Here is a 22334-nt window from a genome sequence, read left to right on the forward strand (position 1 = left end):
GTTTGGGGCACAATGTATGTGACAAGAGAAAAAAAATATTTTACTGGCCCAATAATATTGCTACGATTCGAGCACACAAAGCAGCATGACACAGTAACATAACGTGCACTCCATGTGACACCTCTTTTTGCAAAGTTGAGTATCGAATTTATATTTATGCTCCAACATTTACTGCTAATTCCACATTATCGTTCAGGGGCAATGCATTTTCCTTTGATTGGTTTAGATACCTCATGTGAGAAGCCTGAGCCAACCACATGCAATTGCGTGTTGCGTGCAGGGAAAAGTTTTGCACCTGTAGATTTGTCCTACCGAGGTGTACTGCGCATGCGTTATGGTTACACGTAACACAAATTATTGTAAATTACATTGAGATGCTACTTTATAGTTATATAAATAGTTTAGATTCTTATGTCAGGGCACAATGTTCATATTACACGAAATAAAGCATGCTGTCAGGAAAACTTAGAGGTTTCAGTGGGGTAGGAGGTGAAAAAATAACTGCTCTCCAAAAAGGTTTTATAGTGGAAAGGTACACAGAAATCTTTGTATGACCACAATTTCAAGTTTAATTTAAGTTAAAACATTGAGGCTGTCATTTTTCAACTTACTGAAAGGTGTCGATGCATATTGAATGAAGAACTCGGCGCGTTTGATTAAGCATTCACTTGTAATAGCCGTGATATGTACCATGTCATGTCACAATTACATCCAGGAAACCACGCCTGACTGAATTCATCAAAGACGGCACTGAGCAGGCAGTTTTTACCTGGAAACCGGTGCATCAAAATCAGATGAAATCCTTGAGTATCGGTCAGATCTAAGAGGGCTAATCGAGTTTGTGTAAACGAAACGTCGACAAGCAGCTACCGTAGACGACAATTATTCAAAGGAGAACCTGCGTGAGGGATAGTACACATAATCTTCTTAAAAGACTCCAGGTATTAGCTAGGTGTTCTGCTGATCTGTCCCGGTAGCGCTGACCTAAACTGAGGAGAGCATCCTGGTAATCTCCGCACCGTTTCGGGTCGCGGAGACGCAGCGCGTCCGCGGCAGTGCTGTCATAACCGTCCTGAGACCACAGGTGAGTTCTGATTACACTTTGCATCTGTTGTCGAAAATGAAAGGGAAAGCTGTAAATGCGTTAAACGTTTAGAATATTGTAAATGGCATCTAGCGTAGTTAATCTGTCAAAGTTGTACTTATATATTGTAACTAATATACTACAACGTGTATTCATTGCGTTGCTAACAGTAATAATAAAATGTGGAGTATGGTTTACGCCTGCAGCTCACACCATTCGTATCGTTTAGCGCCTTTTGTGCTCACTCTTTTGCAAGATGAATTACCATGGGAATTATGAGGTGCGCTGTTTTTATTACACGAGATTTCATTTATATATCTATAAGCGTGAGCAGAAAGATACTGTAATTGTGTAGCCATAGTAACAGGTGCTCGTGTGCCTTCACCTAGAGCCGTGAAAGACCTATTCATAAGTGCGCTCCGCTTTCCGCGCGAACACGCGCCCTCGTTCGCCTTCCGAACTGCATCGAGCTGCACTGGCTACCTGTTGCTAAAATCTACCATGCCATCGTTTGAACGCCGTGTTCCCCTCCCTTTAACAGGTCCGCGGTTCCGGGGAAGGAGTTTAACGTACTCGAGATGAGATGAAACACAGTGCTGGCGCGCCTTGTTCTCTTACCCCGGCTCTTTTTCCTGCCCAATCCACAGAGCGCGTTAGAGGTCGGATGGGGGACACATCGGAGTAGCTGTCATTGACAGCATATTTGCGTGTCGAACTAATATTTTTTATTGCCATATATCACCATCGTTTTGGGGGGAAAATGCTTCCTCCTCAGAGAAAGAGGCTGAAGTGCAGCCGGATCGCGTTTCTCCTCACGACTGTCCTGTTGTGTTGCATATATCAGCTGGCTCTCAGGGCTAGGTTACCAGAGCCCTGGGCAGAACAGCTGTCAGAGGGAGACCCCCAGAAAGAGGAGGGCATTGTCCTTCAAATGGTCCGGAGAGAGCTGGAGGAACTGGAGGTTTTGAACCAGACGGTGGAGAGTGTCACAGTGGAGAATCTCACAGTGACAACCACGACGATCTCCCCAACGACAACCACTGAACCACCGACCACGGAGCTCAAGCACTGCGTTTTTGTGGACCCTGATGCATCCAAGCCCGGTGTAGTACCCGCAACACCCCCCATTGCCACCCCTGTTCCCAACACCACACATCCCCCCCACGGCGACGCCCCCCACAGGAAGGGTGAATACCCGGAGGACATCTTCACCGTGGAGGAGCGGCAGCGGGGCTGGGTGGTGCTGCACATTTTTGGGATGGTCTACATGTTCGTCTCTCTGGCCATTGTGTGCGATGAGTTCTTCGTGCCAGCCCTGGGGGTCATCACGGACAAGCTGCAGATCTCGGACGACGTGGCGGGGGCCACCTTCATGGCGGCGGGGGGGTCCGCCCCTGAGCTCTTCACCTCCCTCATCGGCGTGTTCATCGCGCACAGCAACGTGGGCATCGGCACCATCGTGGGCTCGGCCGTCTTCAACATCCTCTTCGTGATCGGGATGTGCGCCCTCTTCTCCAAGGAGATGCTCTACCTCACCTGGTGGCCCCTCTTCAGGGACGTGTCCTTTTACACGCTGGACCTCATCATGCTCATCATCTTCTTCCTGGACAACAGCATCATGTGGTGGGAGAGCATGCTGCTGGTGATGGGGTACGCCTCCTATGTGTACTTCATGAAGTACAACGTGCAGATAGAGCAGGCCTTCAAGGCCCAGCTCAACAAGCACAAGAGTATCGTCAAAGTCATCGCCCTGGAGGAGCCTGACAAGGTGAGTGCGGCTTTGTCCCGATCAGTGCGCCCAGCTTACTCGCTACCATCACCTGTGGACTCACGCTGGGTATGCTTTTAAAACCTCCAATGGCAGTTACAGACAGCTTAGCATCTGCCCCCATTCAGGAATGCCTTTCAAGGCTCACTTTTCACACAGTATCTATTTATACAGCTGGTCGGATGCCTCACCCAAGTGATCCCAATTGGGATGTTTGAAAGTGCGCACATCTGGTTATAGCCCAGGTCCCTTGTATCTCTATGCCACATTAATGCCCAGTGTATAAGGTGTAATTCTTTACGTCCACAGGATCTGTCTCTCAACATAAAATATACTTGGGAAAGGATTTTCAAAGGGTTCCTTTGTGGACCCTGGAGAAACTGATAAATGGAGGTGCTGTTGACATGGCTGGGATCACAGGCTTAAAACACCTGATCCTTTCACCATTTAAATTGAAAGTCTTGCTTTTAAGATGTTTGCACTGCATGATTTGGGTGGTTTGGCACTTCATTCACGGAAACAGTAAATGCACCACAACTGCAGAGTATGTCTCGTATTCACACTGTTGCATTGATTTCCTGCTGCAGACTTATAAAATGTCCTGATCAGAGCCATACACATTACAACAGCTGCAGAACATCATTCCTTATGGTTGTCTCTTGTAGTATTGTAATGTACCCAGCGGTTTGGGCTGCTCATACCTGGGGAACAATATGACTCCCATACAAAATCAATGTTGGCTCCGTGTAATGTTATGTGGGAAGAGGGAGGGGTTATACTCTGTGGTTCAGAGGTTGTAATGTATAGAGGGCACCACTTACACGGAGATTGAGGGGGAGGGTTGAGCAGAGAAACAGGCAGACAGGGCTGAATTTCTACAGTCAAGCTCCTCTTGTTTATCTGTCAGTGTTTTTTCTTTTCTCCTGCATTGCTATTGACCTTCATCCATCACCGATTCATTGGCATTGCTGAGCCACTGAGAGAAATCAAGCAGAGTAAAAAAGAGAAAAAGAGCGAAGTAAAAAAAAAACCAAGGTCAGAGACGGAGCTGTTGAGGCTGCGTCTCACTACGCCCCCTGTTGGCAGAATGTATAAACACACACTGAAGCAGTAAGCCTGGGGAAATGGGGCACTGTTTCGTGTGCTCTGAATCACACAATATTCACCGATAAGAGTTATACCATCAATATGCAAAGCCCGGTACAGTCTTTAAACAGCTGCTGAATGGTGTTTGGGGGGTCACATCACAACATCACGTCACGTGATCTGATCTGTCTGTCTGAACATTTCAGACGATCCCACAGTCACATTGATGCTGTATTTGTACACAGCAGCAGTAACCTGCAAAAAAGTGAGTCATCTTTTTTATGCTCAGCGGACAATCTTATACAGGGAAACATGTTTTGTACTTCCATTAATATACTATACATCAGGGCTCTTCTCCCTTTCTTCGGCTTTATCTGTTTCACTGTAGCCAGTTCTTTTAAAACCGTTTATGCAGAGATATATGGAGAGATCTATAAACAATGCACATTCAGAATAAAACATCATCATTCCCTTGTGCTTGTTCCTCATGTGTGGTAAATGATAAATTCAGAACAGGTTTGTGATTGTCAGACTAATAAACCAATACTGAGGAAACGCCAGTTCCCAGTTTGTAATCAGTAACAATCAGGAAATCAAGTGAATAGGAATACCAGACGTATTAATGAGCCAAAAAAAGAAAAGAGTCCTTATATTGACCCACAGCAATAGCATCCTGGTAATGCAGTATGCAGGTCATTACTATTTCTATATACTGGAGTTGGAATGTAGCCATACTTTTTAATTTTTGATGCAAATTAATGGTGCAGTTTTGTTGTTTCTCAATGATCAAAGGGCCACCAGGAGCCCCTGGCCCGTTACTTGTATTGCCCTGGCCTACAGAATTGAAACATTTTAAAGACCCTCCCTCAAGGGCACAACAGCAAAGCCCATCTCAGGATATAAACCTGCAACCATCTGGTTTCCTGGACGCTACACCATATTGCTGGGCAGCATCAGGTCATGCTGGTTAGAAAAGCCACACCCACAGTCGGCCTTGAGGAAATTATGAACTGCAGAGTGAAGAAGGTGTTTTAAAAGATATTTACTCAGGTAATCTTTTCATGGTGGCTTTATCAGCAGGGCCCCAGGGGTGATCCCAGATTTTCAGGTGACATCAGCTCATATGTATGCATCAGGCCGCTTTTGAATGGGTCACAGAAAAGGCGCGTTTGAGCGTCATCCTTTGATGAGGGAAAAATAAAAAGGTGTCCAACAGGTGTCTGTGGGAGTGATAGCGGCAATGATGATGATGATGCTGTTTTAGAAGGTGTAATGTGAGGTAAGCGTGCAGTTGGTAGATTAGGCAGTGTCACTTTGTTATCCAGACATATGACCTGCAGGGGTCAATGACTCATCAGTGAAAAACCAGTCTGGTGCTGTTTTCAAATGGTCAGACCGAGTCTTTTCTTTTCTTTTTTTTTACAGTTGCTTCTATATTTTCAGGACTTCAAAGCTCAATGCCTGCTGTGTTTTTTTATTTGATGCAGAGTAGCCATTTACTTGTTGAACTGTTTATTCTTTCAGTTGTTTGTAAGTTTTTTTTTTTTTTACTTCATTAGTTTGTTAGTTTATTAGTTCAATTTTGTGTCACCCCCCATTCGCTCCCTGCATCAGCCAACAGACACACACAGTGCCAGACACAGCAGGGTCACTCCCTAACCCCCAACCCCCCCCCCCCCCCCCCCCCCCAACAAGGGAGGGGTTATCCAACCCTAGCAACTCAGTGACCTCAGCTTCTGATTCCCTGAGAGGCTGTAGAGGTAGCTATATTGAGAGAAAAGCACCCCCCCAGCATGCTTACCTGCACCTGGACAGGGACCTCAGGCAGGAGACAGCTACCTAAGATCATGTGGTCCTCACAGCTGTCTCTCTTCTCACCAAGAAATCAGGCAGACAGTCGCTAAGAGTAACCATTCCAACATTGCCTAAAACTTCTCTCTGACAAAACTGGAAAGGGTTGTCAGTTTGAGGAGTTGATAACAACTTACAGAAAACTGTTTTATCAAGCCTCCTGAAATCACTGTTCCAGCCTGTTTGGCAGTTGTTTGGTGTTAATGCAGCTGGTAGCAGGCACAGGCCACAGAAATGTTTTCTTTGCTACATGGATGTTCACTCAACACTCAGTTTCAACTTTTAAAGGAAGTGGAAGTGGAAAAAAATACATATGATGATGATGAGCAGCATATGGTTTTCCCATTTAATTCTGTTTCAGGACACTGTCAGGCATTTGTAACCTGTGATTCACTGTTCATGTGGTACAGTCAGGACAGTCAGCACTGGCAGTGTGAGTGGTAACAGAGGGGATTTGATAAAAGTCACCTAAAACATTGCAACATCCTGCTCACATTGCCACTCAGAACACGGCAGCCAACGCTTAACCTGCATTAGTTGGCGTCAGAATTTCTGACAGTTGATCGAGCAGTGACATCACAGTGATGCCCTGTAGACTGTCATAGTGGCCAGATCTTAATTTGTGGGGTACTTGTCCCAGCTGCACCCACTCTCGTCCTCACTGTGCTCACCGTCAGAGAGAGAGGGCAGGGCGCTCTGAGTGAGGGCGTCTGCTGCATACTCCTGCAATCAGAGTGTAATGAGAGATGAGGGCTCTGTCTGAAGAACAGCCATCTCCCTGCGCCTTGACCGTCTCTCTGTGTCTTGACCGTCTCTGTGCACCATGACCGTTTCTCTGAGCAGAATTATTGCTCAGTGTCAAGTGGCCCCTCATTTGATTTGCAGAATAAGAGCTCTACAAGTTCAGATGAAGATAGCACCCCCACCACCCGTCACACTGGCACATAAAAACACAAACGAAAACACCGACACACACGCACCCACACACACACCCACACGCGCATGCGCACACGCACTCACACACAAAAGAGTCAGTAGGTGGACAAGGTCAATCAGTCCTACTGGGGATGCAGTGTGATGAAAACACCTCACTGTAATGAAGTCTCTAAAAGTGCACTTTGGCTGTGGTGGCTCCATATGATGCTTTCACGGGGTTGGCAGGGTGAAAGGGTCACTCAGACATTCAGAAATCACACAGCATGAAACTTAAAACAGAAAATTGCTCTCAGGGCTGCTAAGCTCCATTCTCAGAGATTTATTACCAAGATCTGGTGTTGTGCAACCATTATACATACTAAAGGCAATTCTTTACCATAAAGTACTGGACACGTGGATGAATCAAATAAAACTGAAGAGGTAGACTCTCCATTGGGAAATGTATGGTCTCTCTGTTTCTCTAGCGTAGTAGGTAATTTGTAGTGCTTTAAAAGGACAGCTCTGATAAAATGCCCCCTTGTAAGAAACCAGTCTTTTAGGGAGTTTCATTAGCTCTGATCTCATTGGTTTACGCAGGATGGTGCGTCACCAGCTGATGAAAACACTGCCGAAAACCCACAGGACAAAAACCATTTAAAGGTAAGTTAAATATGTTCCTCTGTGCATGTACACACACATATACATGTATGTAGGTATGCAAATGTTATTTTTCCATTTTTTTTATGACATTTTGGATGTGGAAGTGATTTAGGGTTAGGGTTTCATTTGTTGAGTTGCTGTTTCATGAAAAAAGATTATGTGCATTTTTCTAAAATGACCTCATTTAGGCCTGTCATGGACCCTTTGCAGTAGTCATTGAAAAGTAATGGAAAAATATAAATAGTTCATACATAAGACTGGTTTTCTGGAAAAGAATTTCTTTGTGAAGAAATGATTAATGTAGCACATACATGAAGGGGCTCTTGAATCATGTTTAGAGAAAATTAAATGCTGCTATAAGGAATAAGGCTAGAGCCAATGGTGTGCCCTCGTAAGCCAGTCCACTGGAGGGACCAATGAATCCGAGTAGAATTCTGCACGGCATGGTGGCCTAAGATGCAACTTTGCATAGGTACAGATAGAATGCTTGCATGTGCATGTGTGCACTGTGATGATGTCATAATGGTTTACATGCCGACATGTGCTTCTCTCCACCCCCAACAGAAGCCTGTCCTGCAGAGGGGGGGAAGCTCCGCCTCCCTACACAACAGCACCATGAGGACCACCATCTTCCACCTGATGATCCACACCCTGGACCCACTCGGGGAAGGTAAGAGTTCCTGGCCTCCACTGGCCTCGCCAGGCCCTCTGGTATGCTGTTGTTACATGTCACACTGATCCAGCAAGACACATGATTAATTCACACAGTATGTTGACCAGTGAACCTTATATACATACAGTGATCTCTATGTGAATTCATAACCCTGATTAAATGAGAGCCAAAATTGTAATGTAGCAGATAAAATGTTCATACTGAATTTTTTTTCTGCTTAAGAAGTGTAAAAACATTACACATATGTTGCCTAAAGCCATAAGTCATATTCTCCACAAATAGTGTATTTTATTGGTGAACTTATGCAAAATTTAAACAGTTATACATTGTGCATATTGTGGATTATTTTGAAAAATTCTGTATTTCTTAAAAATACATTTACCCATATGAATGAAAATATGCATACCGGACACAAGGAAATGGTGTTTATGTTTTAAAGTGGGTCCTGAATATGGTGACATATGTTAAATTTGTCTGTATTAAGTGTGCACTGTAGCAAGTAATCACCTGTCATCTCACCTGGGCTCTCCACATGCTATCTCATCTGTGCTCCTTTTCTCACCTGCTTAGCAGATTTAGGTCTGCCTCCCTTCTCCCAATGTTGGCCCACAGCTGAACCAAGGACTGGCTGCCCTCGCTTACTCCCACCCCCCACTGAACATACCAAGCACAAACTAAGCAAACACACCCCCTAGTAGCCTGCTGGCAACTGCTTGGTACCTACATTCAAGAATTCACCCTGGGTTATAATTGATAGAAAAGCCCAAGATGCGTTTTGAATGAATGTATCAGCTATGAGGGAGTGACTCTGTGCTCCTGCCATTTTCCACCGTGCTCCACATCCTCTGCAACTTGCCCCCCCCCCCCCCCCCCCCCCAAACACACACACACACACACACACACACCTCTCTCACTCAGTGGCATTCCTTCCACAGTGACCTTCACCCTGCCCTCTGTCCTTTCTACCTCTCACTCTCCCTCTGTCTCTCTTCCTTCCTATCTATATCCCTCTCTCTCTGTCCTTTCTTTCACTCTCTCTGTCTTTCTTGCTCCTTCTTTCCTATCTCTATCTCTCTCTCTGTCCTCTCTCTCACTGTCTTTCTCTCTCCTTTCCTATCTCTCTCTCCCTCTCTCTCTGTCCTCTCTCTCACTCTGTCTTTCTCTCTCCTTTCCTATCTCTCTCTCCCTCTCTCTCTGTCCTCTCTCTCTCCTCTCCTGTCTCTCTGCCTCTCTTGCATGCTCCAGAGCTCCATCTCCTTCTCTCTAATCAGCTTTTAATACTGCTAATAAAATCTGGCTCACAGCCAGACCCTGCAAGGCCAATCCCTTTATCTCGATAGAGCTCTCCTGTATCGGTCACCAGCAGCGTGAGCACTGAGCAAGGCGTGGCAGGGCCAGGGAAAAGCCACTGCTAGGACAAACGGACAGTCACACACTCTGGCTTTCAGGTCTTGATGACCTCATTGGCACAGATTCCTTGCAGGTGCAGAGTATGTGTCTGAAGCACAGTCTCTGCAGCCTTAGACAGAGGTAATGCTGGACTGGGTTGGAGCAGAACCTTAAGGTTTTTCACCTCCTTGCTCCTCCGGGTCCATTACCCCCACCCCCCAGTGTTCCATGACCCATCTTGCTCATCTCACTCCCCGCTGAGGGAAAGTCGCCTGCCGTCATCACTGTCATTGGGATTTCCTCTCATGTGAACCTCCTTTTAAAACCATGTCCCACAGAACAGTATTCAGGCTGTAACTTCCTTCTTGTAAATGATCTCTGTTACTAGAAACCATTTTTAATGGGGAGATAAAAACAGGGAGCTCAGTGCAAGGGAAAGGTAAGGAGAGAGTAATAAAGTTGTGTGTGTGAATTTTTGTCTAATGCATGCTTATGTGTTTGTGTGTGTGTGTTGTGTCTCATGCATGTTTGTGAATGTGTGTTTTTGCATGTATGTGTCCTGTGTGTCGTGCATGTTTGTGTGCATGTGTAATTTGCATTTTTTTATTAATTTTGTAAAGGGTCAGTGACTGGCTCTTGAACTTTGTGAGTGGTTTGTTTTGGCCATCAGGTCATCCCGCCGTCTGTTTTTAATGGGCTTTCCTTCCTCAGTGCCGCGTGAAGGCGAAAGCCCACAGAACGCGCTGTACTAAAGCTCAGTGATCTCTTTGACCTTCCCTGCGCAGTCCCGCTGCAATGTGCCGTAATGACATCTGTCAGTCTCAATCAGCTGTATCCAGCGTGCTTCACGCCTACCTGCGTCTCCCTCCTTCCTGCTGTCTTTATTAGCATGGCAAAGCTTATGTTTATATTGCCCAAACATAAACTGCAAAGACAAAAGTGAATATGTAAAAGCACATATATTTACATATTTTCTAAAATGAAATAAAATCCATCTGAAAGTGTCCTCCTTGTAACATACTGTTCCTCAGACTGTGAGAGGCAGCAATGTATATTGTGCCACCAGAGTTGCACATATTCAATTCAGTTTGTTCTGTTGGTATGGCAAACACACATTCTTGTTATTAAAGCAAGTGTGTATCAACCAGAATGAACAACAACAGCACAATTACATAAAATCACTATTATGTAACTAATAATTCACAATCAGAAATTAATTGAATTTAAAAAATCTGAAAATTGAGACAAATTGAGAAATTGAATAAGTAACATAAAAAGAGAATTTTAGAAAGGAGTATGTTTATAATAAGTTAATGATACATTTCCCTCTCTCTGCTTTGTAGTGAAGTTTAAAGACAAGGCTGAGATCCTCAACAAAATGGCCACTGGGAAGATGGAGTGCAAGAAGCCCCACACAAAGACCGAAGGTGACCTTCAGGCCCATAAATCTATTATTATTATTATAATTATTATTATTACATCAGGCTTCTGCCTGTGTGTGTGTGTGTGTGTGTTGGCAATGCAAAGAGTTACAATTGAACTCACCTGTACTGTAAGCTGGCTTGTTTAGACTGACACTGAGGCAAGTAGTTTTTTCGTGATAATGGAGCCAGTACTTGAGCTAACACCAGCGTTGGTGTTAGCTGAGTTAATGCTAGTTTTAATGGAGGCTGTGTTGGTGTTAGCTGAGTTAATGCTAGTTTTAATGGAGGCAGTGCTGGTGTTAGCTGAGTTAATGCTAGTTTTAATGGAGGCAGTGCTGGTGTTAGCTGAGTTAATGCTAGTTTTAATAGAGGCAGTGCAGGCGGTGAGTATTTGATTAGTGCATTTAGGACATCTTTCATCCTCTGCTCCTGATGGCTGCTGCTCCGTGTCTGAGTGCGGGCGCACGTGATAATGAGACTCTTGACTCCTGCAGCTGATTGACTCCCTCCTCTAAAGAGCAGGGGGGGGGCATATTTGGTCCAGCGGGGTCACAGCCAATCAAGGCAGGGATTGACATGCAGATGGGGTCCTGAGAATCACTTAAGTCAAATCGTGGGGAAGAAAACTCTAAAAAGATGGAAATGAGAGAGAGAAAGCAATCACGGAGACGCGGAGGGAGACGTGCGCTGTGTCAGTGCAAGGGAAAGACGTGAAGGGCACTTACGGGTCCAAGCTGAGCCTGTGATGCGGTCATGTGATGAGATTACGTGAGTGTTTGCTGCATCTGTCCCCTTCAAGAGCACTCTCAGCCAAAACCTCATTTTCTCAGGACAATTCGGGGCATCTGAAGATGTAAAGAACACACACCACATAGCACTTTACAAGTCAAAAGATCACCTCTCTCTCTCTCTCTCTCTGTCTATACATTTGGAATAATATATATTATTCCAAAATGTGGAAAATATTAAAAGTAAAGAAAAACCCTTATATATATATTACCCTTATATATATATATATATATATATATATATATATATATATATAAGGGTAATATTTGTGAGACTGTAAATATTAGAGAAAATTGATGTTGCTGAGGATGCCTGGTGGAACATAATACTGTTGTATTGCATGTATTGTTCAATGTGTGACTGTGCAGTTTTGTGAACACCTTAGAGTGAGTCAGTTCAGTGTGGCTAAGCTGTGATGAGTGCTCTTCCATATGCAAGGCCCTGATTAGTGTGGTGTATGCTGAGGCAATAACAGGGCAGCTGGGCTAGTGGTGCATTCAGCCTCTAAAGGTGCCAGCCGCCGGCGTGCCTGGCCTTTGTTTCTCTTTGTCCTGACCAGCTGAGCTCCCTCACACACTCACAGAAATAATGATCCCGCTCCGTCTTATGAATTAAAAATGAGTGACAGGTGCTGACATGCAGCATTACCGAGGATCTCTCTCTTCACGATAAAAGGGAACCTTCTGGAAAATTCGGCCCTTCCCGAGCGAGACTGACACTGCCTCAGGCCTGGGCACAATCACGTAATACAATCGGTACCTTTTACACACAATTAAAAAGAGGCGTTACTTTTATTCTTCACCAACACGGTTTGGCCAGTTCAGTGATCACCAGAATTAGGAATTTTTTTTTTTTTGCATTTAAAAAAGTAAGTTTGTGTTTGTGAAAGTCAAGGACGAATGTTGAGAAAAACCTTTTTGACAGTATAAATAGATTAGCTGTTTGTAAAATCGTAATTGTTTGTAAGGTGGTACAAATACAGACTTATTTCAGGAAGTAATAACTGAAGTACCCAATCAGCTCTTATGTCTGGAAGTAGGGAAATGTTGCACACTGGTGCTTAGTGATATAGAAACCGAGGAATCCAGGGGATAGCTCTCTGCTCCTCTGCAACTTTTTGTGCATCATTTGCACATTGTATAAAAACGTAAGCTGAAGAACACCATGATCACAAAAACTTTTTTCATGTTAAGTGCCTCTATAAGTCTGTCATCTGGCTACATGTGGAGAATTATGGTTGATTTCACACATATATAAAGTGGTGTGGTGTAACGAACCTTTGGCCAAAACGAGGCAGGTTCAAATTCCAGGTGGGACATCGCTGTTGCACTCTTTAGCAGGGTCCTTTTACCCGAATAGCTTCAGTGAGTGTCCAGTGTAAAGAGTGTAAAGATTTGGTAATAAAAAAGCAAGCAATGAAAGTAACTCGACAGAAGTGTGTGCTCAGTGCATGCATTCTAATGAGATGAGGGACGGACAGGCAGTGTAATGCGGTCATTTTGCGATGAACTCTCATCTGCTGTGGTGTTTTTCTGCATTGACAGATGAGAGTGGAGGTAAGACAGAACACCCGAACGCCGTCAACGAGGAGGAATCGCCCCCACCTGAGCCGTCTACTTCCCAGCCACCGGCCGAGGGGGAAAAGGCAGATGGACAGACAGATGGACAGACAGAAGGGCAGACAGAGGGGGAGACAGAGACTCAACAGGTGGAAGATCAGCCAGGGATAGCAGATTTATTCTATCTTTATCTTTGATTTTCCACTTCTTTTTCTCTTATATGATATCTTACTGCAGTATGTGTAAGTGCAAGATGTTCCTGTGGGTCATCAAACATGAAGTGTTCATATAAAATATAACCTTTTGTTATTCTTTTGTGCTATATGAAGCAAAAGTAGTTTGATTAATAGATTGAATGATTAATGACTGAGATCAGCTTAGGTGGAGAGGGAAGGATTTAAGTGTATACCCCCTTTTCTTTCTCTTTCTCCCTCTGTGTGGTCTGTTACTGATTACTTTCTCTCCCTCTTATCGCTGCCCATTGGGGCGGGGCGGGGGTGCCTGTCCTTTCTCCTGCAGGACCAGTGTGCGGAGGAGTCAAGCAGCTCTGACAGTTCTAGTAGTAGTAGCAGCGACTCCAGCTCTGACGACAGTGATGAGGAGGAGGAGGAGGAGGAGCAGGAAGAGCCGCTTACACTGGAGTGGCCGGACACCCCCCGTAAGCAGGCCACGTTCCTCTTCCTCCTGCCCGTGGTCTTCCCCCTGTGGCTCACAATCCCTGACGTCCGTAATCCGGTAACCGCCGTGGACCAGCACCGTCATGACCACACGCTGATCTCACTCAACAACTAGAACAACCAATGCCATGCTCACCCAACACCCAGCGTGTCCGCACATCCCACAACATACCTTTCATATCCAGTCCGGCAGTCACCTGCCCATTAATATCTGCATTTCCTGCTGATTCATTCTTTTAAAGCTAATCCACATCCAAAACCATCTATGTAGGTATGTTTTAACTGGAGAACTTATTAATGTGCAAAAATAGGAATGCATAGGTTGAATGCACAGAGACCAACTGAAACTTACATGTAAGTGTTTAGGTTTTGGTATGTGACTCCAGTGTGAAGGTTTGAATGAGTATGACTTCATTGAAAGTGTTCAGGTTTGGGTGAGTTTGGTATCCTCTCTCTGTCCCTCAGGCTGCCAAACAGTACTTTGCGGCCACCTTTCTTGGCTCCATCATGTGGATTGCTGTCTTCTCGTACCTGATGGTGTGGTGGGCTCATCAGGTATGTCCATTGTAGAGTACTGAACACTGTCTCTGCACGCACAGTGTCCTACTGTAACTTACTCCACTGACCTCAACAAAGAAAAACAATCAAAATTAATAATGTAAAATCCAAACACAAAGTAATGCCAGTGAAGGCGTAACACCAACACTGACACCACATGCTGAACACCAGTCACCAACACCAACAGCAAACAACGTCATGTGCATTTCCTCCCAGGTGGGTGAGACCATTGGCATCTCAGAGGAGATCATGGGCCTGACCATCTTGGCGGCGGGGACGTCCATCCCCGACCTCATCACCAGCGTCATCGTGGCACGGAAGGGCCTGGGCGACATGGCCGTGTCCAGCTCTGTGGGCAGCAACATCTTCGACATCACCGTCGGGTAAGATGCGCTGTCACAGCAAGCGCAACGGCCACGGTGACTCTGGCCCATGCAAAAGAGCCGCATCCAAACTGACCATCACTAACAGTGTTTTCAAGAGCTATCTATGGTCACGCTGACCCAAGTGATCACGGCGTGGTCGAGGGCCCCAGTCTCTCTACAGCATGCTGACTCTCCTCATAGCGCAGAACTGGTTTACAGTCAGGTTTAGCACCTAAAGGCCTGTTATATGACATCATTGGTGTTGACAGACAGACAGACAGACAAAAAGCCAGACGGACAATGACATTACCGAAAGTCAAACACCATGTACCATTTCTTGCAGTGTGCTTTGGCTTGACAACATGTGACATTTCAGGATGACTGAGAATTAGTCACAGGCCTTCATTCCCTGAGTAAGCTTGACATTTTGCACAGATTGAGGAAAGTGTGGATTTACAAAGTGACCATAAACTGACAGATTTTTCTTTGTGTGTGTTTGAAAGCAGACTGTTGAGGTAATGATGCCCCCCCCCCCCCCCTCTCGGTCCCCCCAGACTGCCGATCCCATGGCTGATCTACTCCATCTTTAACGACCTGGATCCAGTGACGGTCAGCAGCAACGGGCTCTTCTGTGCCATCGTGCTCCTCTTCCTCATGCTGCTCTTCGTCATCATCTCCATCGCCGTCTGCAAGTGGCGGATGAGCAAGCTGCTGGGCCTCACCATGTTTATGCTCTACTTCCTGTTCCTGCTGCTGAGCGTCATGCTGGAGGACCGCATCATCATCTGCCCCGTGTCCATCTGATGGCCCCCCGCCTCACTGGGCCGCGCCCTCCCGCTCACGTCATCTCAGCAGCGCCCCCCTGCCTCGTCTGTCTCCCCAGTCACTGTGCTGGTCTGTCACCCGCATTGCCCGTGGGACGTGAACACTCATCAACACCGCTCATCGACACTGTGTAACAACACACACACACTCATGCATACACAGGCACACAAATGCACACACACACATTCTCAAATATTATGCACACATACATATAAGCACACGTACCCACAAATATACAGGGACAAACACACACATGCAAGTCAGAACAGAAACAAAGACACAAATGGACACATAAACAAACACACAAAGGACGTGCGCACACACACACACACACACACACACACACACACACACACACACACACACACACACACACACACACACACACGCTCACACACACACTCACATGTGCATACTGTATGTCTGTAAAGTGGAGTCTGGCACCACCAAAACCCTACTGGCATATAGGCTGCAGTACAGGTTTGTGATGTACTCTTAGTTCACGTGAAACCCCTGACCCTGCAAAGCAGACTGAGAAACCCCTTCTGCGGCGTCTGGGAACTAGAAGCCACACCTGTCCACTCCTGTGTTGGTCTCACCTGTGCGGGGCAGTGAGGGATGCCATGGACCCCACCTGCGCACTGTGGAGCCCACCACACTCTCAGGCCCTTGCACTGGTCAACACTGACCCAGGATCAGTGATCAGCTGGGCTTTTATTTTCCAAAGGGACAAGCAGCAAATTCATGAAAAAGTGGACTGAACGGACGTGTCAGACAGATGGCCTCCAGTGTAGTCAGGGGTAGAATTATGAACTAATGAAGGAACAGTGTCCCATGTTAAGATTGCAGGGGCTGCTGAAAATAGCAGTATTTCCATTGGTTTTGTTATCAAGAGAGTTGTGAATATGCAGAGAAACTTGAAGAGACAAGCTGTGTTCATTTGTACTGATGTGCGGAGAAGAAGCGAGTGTGTGTGTGTGGAGAGGGGGGTGTTCTAAATGTGCATTTTATTAAATATGTTTTTATAAAAACAGTTTTCGAACATGGGCGAGATTTAATCAAGTGGTTCCGTTTAATTGCACTACTGCAATCAAAAATGCACATAATGTGCAGCTGATCTGGAAGCGGTACAGCACTCTTCCCGGAAGGCTCATGGAACACATTCTTCTAATGGCTTTGTGAACCCATTTTCACCCACCCACTATGCAGTGTCATAAAGCACAAAATTTGCATTATGTGCACAGGGCTCAACACAAAGCATTGCCGCAGAGAAAATAGAAAAGTCTTCAGTATGTTTGCAGTCACATATGAGAAATGGCATGTAACAAAATCCAGAAAATGTTTTTTTCCCTTCAGATCACACACGATCCAAATCATTTGTACATGGTGTCATTTAAGTTCTGCTGTTGAATCATTTTTATACACATTTAATTGTGTGTAACAGAAGACCGAGGTTTAAAAGAATCAGAGGTGTTTGGTGAAAAACGCTGTTTAGCCCAGCTGCTCAAGGTTATTTCGAACCACATTAAACCTTCTGGAAAGAGACACCTTATTTCACTGCCATTTTGCTTACTGTTCGCACATCAATTATGGACTGGCCCAGGAAACGCATACAGAAAAACAAATTTCATACATTAAAACACTATGCATATAGTGTTGCACCAAAGTAATGTACATTTGCAGATTGTATTTATTTTAAATGCCCTGGCAATTAACATTATATGAATTATGTATAGAGCTACCATCTCAAACACTGCTGAAAACAATGCAACTAGTTTTCTTAGCTAGCAAGGACCAAATATTGTCTTAATTTCTGGTCCCTCAGGCTTTTGCAAGATGCTTTGTGAAACTGAAAAATATTTCTGACTTTTTTGGAATTGAGAAGGGGGAGATCTCACTTCACTCACTCACACACTCACTTGCCTGCTCAGACACAAAAGGCCAGTGTCCACCACATGTATTTTGATTGTATTTATTTACAGTTAAAAATACAGCCTTGCAGATGCAGTCAAAGACACCCTGCCCCCCCTCACCCAGCACTGTCTGTGTGCAGTTCTGCTCTGTAAACACAATGACATTTTAAACAACAGGCTGATGCATTTTACATCGACCTAAAAATATTGACCAGTTTTCTCCATTTTTCATTCTACAGGAGACAGACATGGTTTGAAGGACAAGAGGGCATGTGTTTGCTCTTTGTTAGCTAGGCCTACGTACAATGCCAGTCTTGACTTACCAGCAGGGTTGGAAAAAAAGACTTCAAGTTTGAAGATATTAACAATCATTTTACACTCAGGAAGTATCATCTCCTGGACAATTGCATAGCACTTCTGTGAGGTCATAGATTCTTGACCTCTGCTGTCAATCAATGATATGGCTCACTCTCATTGGACACCTCTTCAGAGAGGCCCTCCTCCAGCAGCCATTATAAGAGTAAACTGTGAAATCAGTCACTGGGAGATAAGTACTTCAGTTCAGCTGGGCTGAAGGTGGATTCTTCACTGTGCATACACCCAATACAAGGCAGCGTCAAATCCCATTCATAACCCAGTTTTAACTGCATGTGCGCTAATACACATCAAAATAACAAAACAAAGGGTAAACACCAAAAAATGTTTTAACACGCTGCAAATAAACTCAAAATGTTTACCTTATATGTCGTTATTTACATGTATGCTTGGATGTAACTTCCTTTTGCAATTAACTTTATTTTTTATCAAAAAAATACTACAATCAGGCAAAATTTGGCTGCTGCTTCAAGTGAACACCTGCACATGCACTAGGTGTTACCTGAGTCAGTGTAGCACAAAAAAGAAACACTTGTACGTCAGGTCTACGTCACCTGCTTTCAGCATGAGGAAACTGTGCGTTCCAAAATACGATACCTGGCCTAAATACAGTACCGTGCGTTTTACAACTTCATCTATTTAGAAACCCTGCATTCCCACAATGCACCTGCACAATTTTATCTGTGGCATTTTATAATCCCCAATAACCTTTGTTTTGAACTCACACTCAAGAAAAGATGATGAAAATTGATTAACACTTGTATATACTTAGGTAGAAATAAATTCATGAAGAGACAAAATAAATCTAGCATTTAAAAGGTACTGTACTAACATAATACATAAACTTCTAAACTGGCTTTCCATATGCTTTTTCCCAGGGCAGCAACAAATTAATTTAGTTCTTAATAAATATTTAACCTGGCCTCATTTCAACCACATGTCTCTGATGTTGATGTGGCTGATGTGACTAATGTGTCCTGGTCGTCTGACAGATACTTGGACAGATACTCAACTCAATCTCTATCATCCTCCACACATTGGCCCCACATCTTCATTCCACATCTGCTCAGACAGTCATTGGCTAGGCAGCCATGTAGAGGCAGATGAAGCACACATGGACAATGCCTCTGCAGGCAGAGGGGGTAATTCTGGGTAACGCTGGGCTGCTGGGTAACAATTTTGATGGGCAAAGACAGAGATCAGAGAGGAGATGATTTCACTGCAGAACACCTGCAGAGGGAGATACCACTTCTCACAGAGGGCAATAATCACAGGGGAGTGTGGAGTAGCAGTTAGAGAAGGTGGCTCCTAACCAGAATGTTATGGGGTTGATTCCCAGGTGTATCTGAGCAAGGCTCGTAACTGTGATCAGCATAAAATGATAGCCAGTTTAGAAGGAAAGTGCTGAGTACAAAAATATTTTAGTACCATTCATCATACCACTTTTGGATTGTTCATTTTTTGGTTTTTATAATCTTATCGATTGTATGTTAACAGAAGGAAGTGCAAAAGTATTCTCCCTGACAAAGCAAAAAAAAAAACTTAAAATACATAGCATATATGTATTTTATACATTTTAAGTATATATAAGGTAGATGCTAATAAAAGCAAATGAAAAAAAGCCTACTTTAAGCTTCATACATATTCATAAGCAAATGTATTTTTCTCCTGCATGAATGGCCAAATTGCACATCATGTTAATCTCCAAAAGAGGTGCCTTAGAAAAGGTACCATAGAAATGTTGACATCCCCCTGCTGGACAGATGCAAGAGGTGACATCTGATTGGCTGTTCAGGTATATCCTCTATATCAGCTGCTACCGTACAGCAAAATCAATCAGTTTTGACCTCAGCCGCTCTATGCAAGTATGCATATCTGCTGAATGGGACATACTGAAATATCATCCTTATGTATATACATACATGTATACCCGTACATGTAATGCTGTTCATGCTGACGTTTGGTGCCAAATTGTAAGCTGTATGGTTTAAAAGCTGATTTTTTTGGCCAGGTCTAATTTCAAAATGGAGCGATAAATATGCTTGCTTGAAAAGACACATATTACTTTTGTCCATTAGCTACACTGGTAGCAATTCAAAGGTGTTGTTACAGTGTATGATTCCTCAGTTTAACTAACGAGCATTTGGAAGGGTAGTGATCTTGCTGTGTTTCCAGAACAGCTCTGGCATACAGAAATTTCTGCCCTGCATTCTACAGTCATCCTGTCGCCCATGATCCCATCTCTCCATCCTGATTTCCAGGCTGTGTCATCTTAATATTTAACAGAGCCAGTTCGAAAGGGCCAAGAAAAGGGTGGGACAGATGGATTTCCAGACCAGAACAGACAAGAATCTGGGAGGGGTGTTCTGGCCTGTTATAAGAGCTAATAGTTGATAGTTTGACTGCTTACAGTACAACCAAGAGTGGATTGCTCACCATACACCACTGTGAAACAGATCCTAACTTAAACTTGGTGAACACCGGCCATCAAAACGGTCCTAACAGTCAAGACATGGCCAGTCTGAAAGATAACCACAATCACGGCAACCTTGAGAGACGGCCATCCAGAACAGGAGAGCCAACACAACAGTCACCTCCACAACGAAACAGACTAAGTTAAATAAATAATGTTAAGTCTCAATAAACAGCATCCATGTTAATCAAGAATATTGCCAATATTAGTCTTATTATGTGTCTTTACAATACAAATGTTGTTTTATAAAAGTTTCTAATGTACAGTATATTTTCATCGGATATAATGTCACCTGCAGAGGTCTTTTAAAACATGTTGCTGTATTAACATATATTTTTCTTCCTTTTATTCTTCTCTTTTGTACAGAAGAGTGCTTGCAATATGGGCTCAGCTGCTTTTAAGAGAAGCACATTATTTTGTTAAACCACGATATGAAACTCCATATAAATTTCTCTTACAGGTGGACTGCATGTAGTCTGAACGCAGTGTTCCCAATCCACACCATCCTCTTTGTCATCTTCTTCTGGCCTTCCTCATGAGTTTCCTGAGCACCCCCTTTGGACACAACCCTTGGTTTAGCTGTAGTCAGTCTGCGCTGATGAGAAACAAGTGGGTGGTTCCCAGCATTGGCAGTGGATGCGAGGTTGTCCTCATTGCCTGTGTGTCATATTGGTGAGTTCTGATTTGCTGTGGTACAAGCCTATCTGCTGAGTGTAAGCCTTCTGTGACATTTGCTTGCACAGGGTGGTGAAGATGGGTTCACAGGCAAGATGAAGGGAGGTGGCTTTTCATTATAGAGTCCCCTCCTACTCTTGAGGTGTTGCAGTGGCAGTGACTTGGACTGTGACTTCACTTCCTGTCCCATTCTACAGGTTCTTGTTTTGGTCTGACTTCACTTAATGTCCTTTTTTATTGCTTCCTCTCTTGGACTGCAATGTCACTTCTTGTCCCAGTCTACATGGGTCTTCTGTTAGTTTGTGACTTTACTTTCTGTCTCATTCTATTGGTTCCTCTCTCAGCCTGTGACTTCACGTCCTGTCCCATTCTATTGGTTTCTCTCTCAGCATGAGACATCACTTCGAGTCCCAGTCTACAGGGTCCTCTGTTAGTCTGTGATTTTCCTTCCTGTCCCATTCCATAGACTCCTCTCTTGTCTGGCACAAGGAGCAGCTCCACTCCAAGTCATATTTGGAGTACCAGGAGAACACAGTAGTATGGGGGCTGGTCTGGGGAGGGGGGCGGGAGGGGGATGTCACAGATACGGCTCTCCAAAAGTCTTGCGACATTCCATGACCCCAGCGCTAGGCGGGCGGTCACAGTTGTGCGTCAGTTTGACCTGGCTGGGTGTGAGACGGTCATACGCCATCTTGTACTCACGGTCAAAAGCATCTGAGTTGGGGCAGAGAGAGAGAGTGACGGTAAGTAAGTCGCAATCTACCAGCTCCCATCTAAAACCCTGATCCACTAATCAGTGCTACAGATTCCCTGGGTAATCCAAGTGCTTATGTTTGCAAACACTTCTACCTTAATTATACACACTGTAATGAGGGTCCCTTCTACATTCTATGCACCAGTACAGTTTGTTTAATGAACCGTCAATGGCATCGACATGATGTCTGCTGGCAAATGAATGGCATTATAGGACAGAACTAAAGGAGGACAAAAGAATTCAGCCTTTGAAGGTAATTGAAAATATTTTCCTTTGTTTAAGTAATCACGATTAGCCACATATTCTTTGAATCAAAGGATCTCAGAGCAATGTGTACTCACCAATGTCAATGTTATCCTTGCCCAGAGCCACTAAGGACAGGAACAGGATGTCTCTGTACAAACTCCTGCAAAGGGAAAAGGGAGGGGCTTCAATAACTAGTATCAGCTGCTTTCACTGCATGAAGCACTGCGTTACCGTGGTGACAGATGGATGCTCCCATGCCCCTTGCGGAGTGACCT

General features: G+C 44.5%; 2 protein-coding genes across 2 annotated transcripts in view; one reads left to right on the forward strand and one right to left on the reverse strand.

Moving 5' to 3' along the window:
* The first annotated feature begins 1844 nt into the window (after positions 1-1844).
* On the forward strand, positions 1845-15630 carry LOC118788315 (sodium/potassium/calcium exchanger 1-like). The gene is made up of 9 exons (XM_036544275.1): positions 1845-2905; positions 7340-7364; positions 7929-8034; positions 10770-10853; positions 13184-13284; positions 13718-13933; positions 14341-14430; positions 14650-14816; positions 15353-15630. The coding sequence occupies exons 1-9, from the start codon at positions 1845-1847 to the stop codon at positions 15600-15602; spliced, it is 2100 nt and encodes a 699-aa protein (XP_036400168.1). The 3' UTR covers positions 15603-15630.
* Positions 15631-20692: 5062 nt separating this feature from the next.
* Positions 20693-22334, reverse strand: part of LOC118787822 (C-myc promoter-binding protein-like) — a 35283-nt gene continuing 33641 nt past the window's right edge. Inside the window, exons 31-32 of the mRNA XM_036543518.1 lie at positions 22155-22219; positions 20693-21773 (exon numbers count right to left, since the gene is read on the reverse strand). Coding sequence (XP_036399411.1) covers positions 21637-21773; positions 22155-22219 — 202 coding nt within the window. The 3' untranslated portion in view covers positions 20693-21636. The remainder of the gene's footprint in view (positions 21774-22154; positions 22220-22334) is intronic.

Source organism: Megalops cyprinoides, chromosome 13 (genome assembly GCF_013368585.1).
Source record: "Megalops cyprinoides isolate fMegCyp1 chromosome 13, fMegCyp1.pri, whole genome shotgun sequence".
NCBI classification, from domain to species: Eukaryota; Metazoa; Chordata; class Actinopteri; order Elopiformes; family Megalopidae; genus Megalops; species Megalops cyprinoides.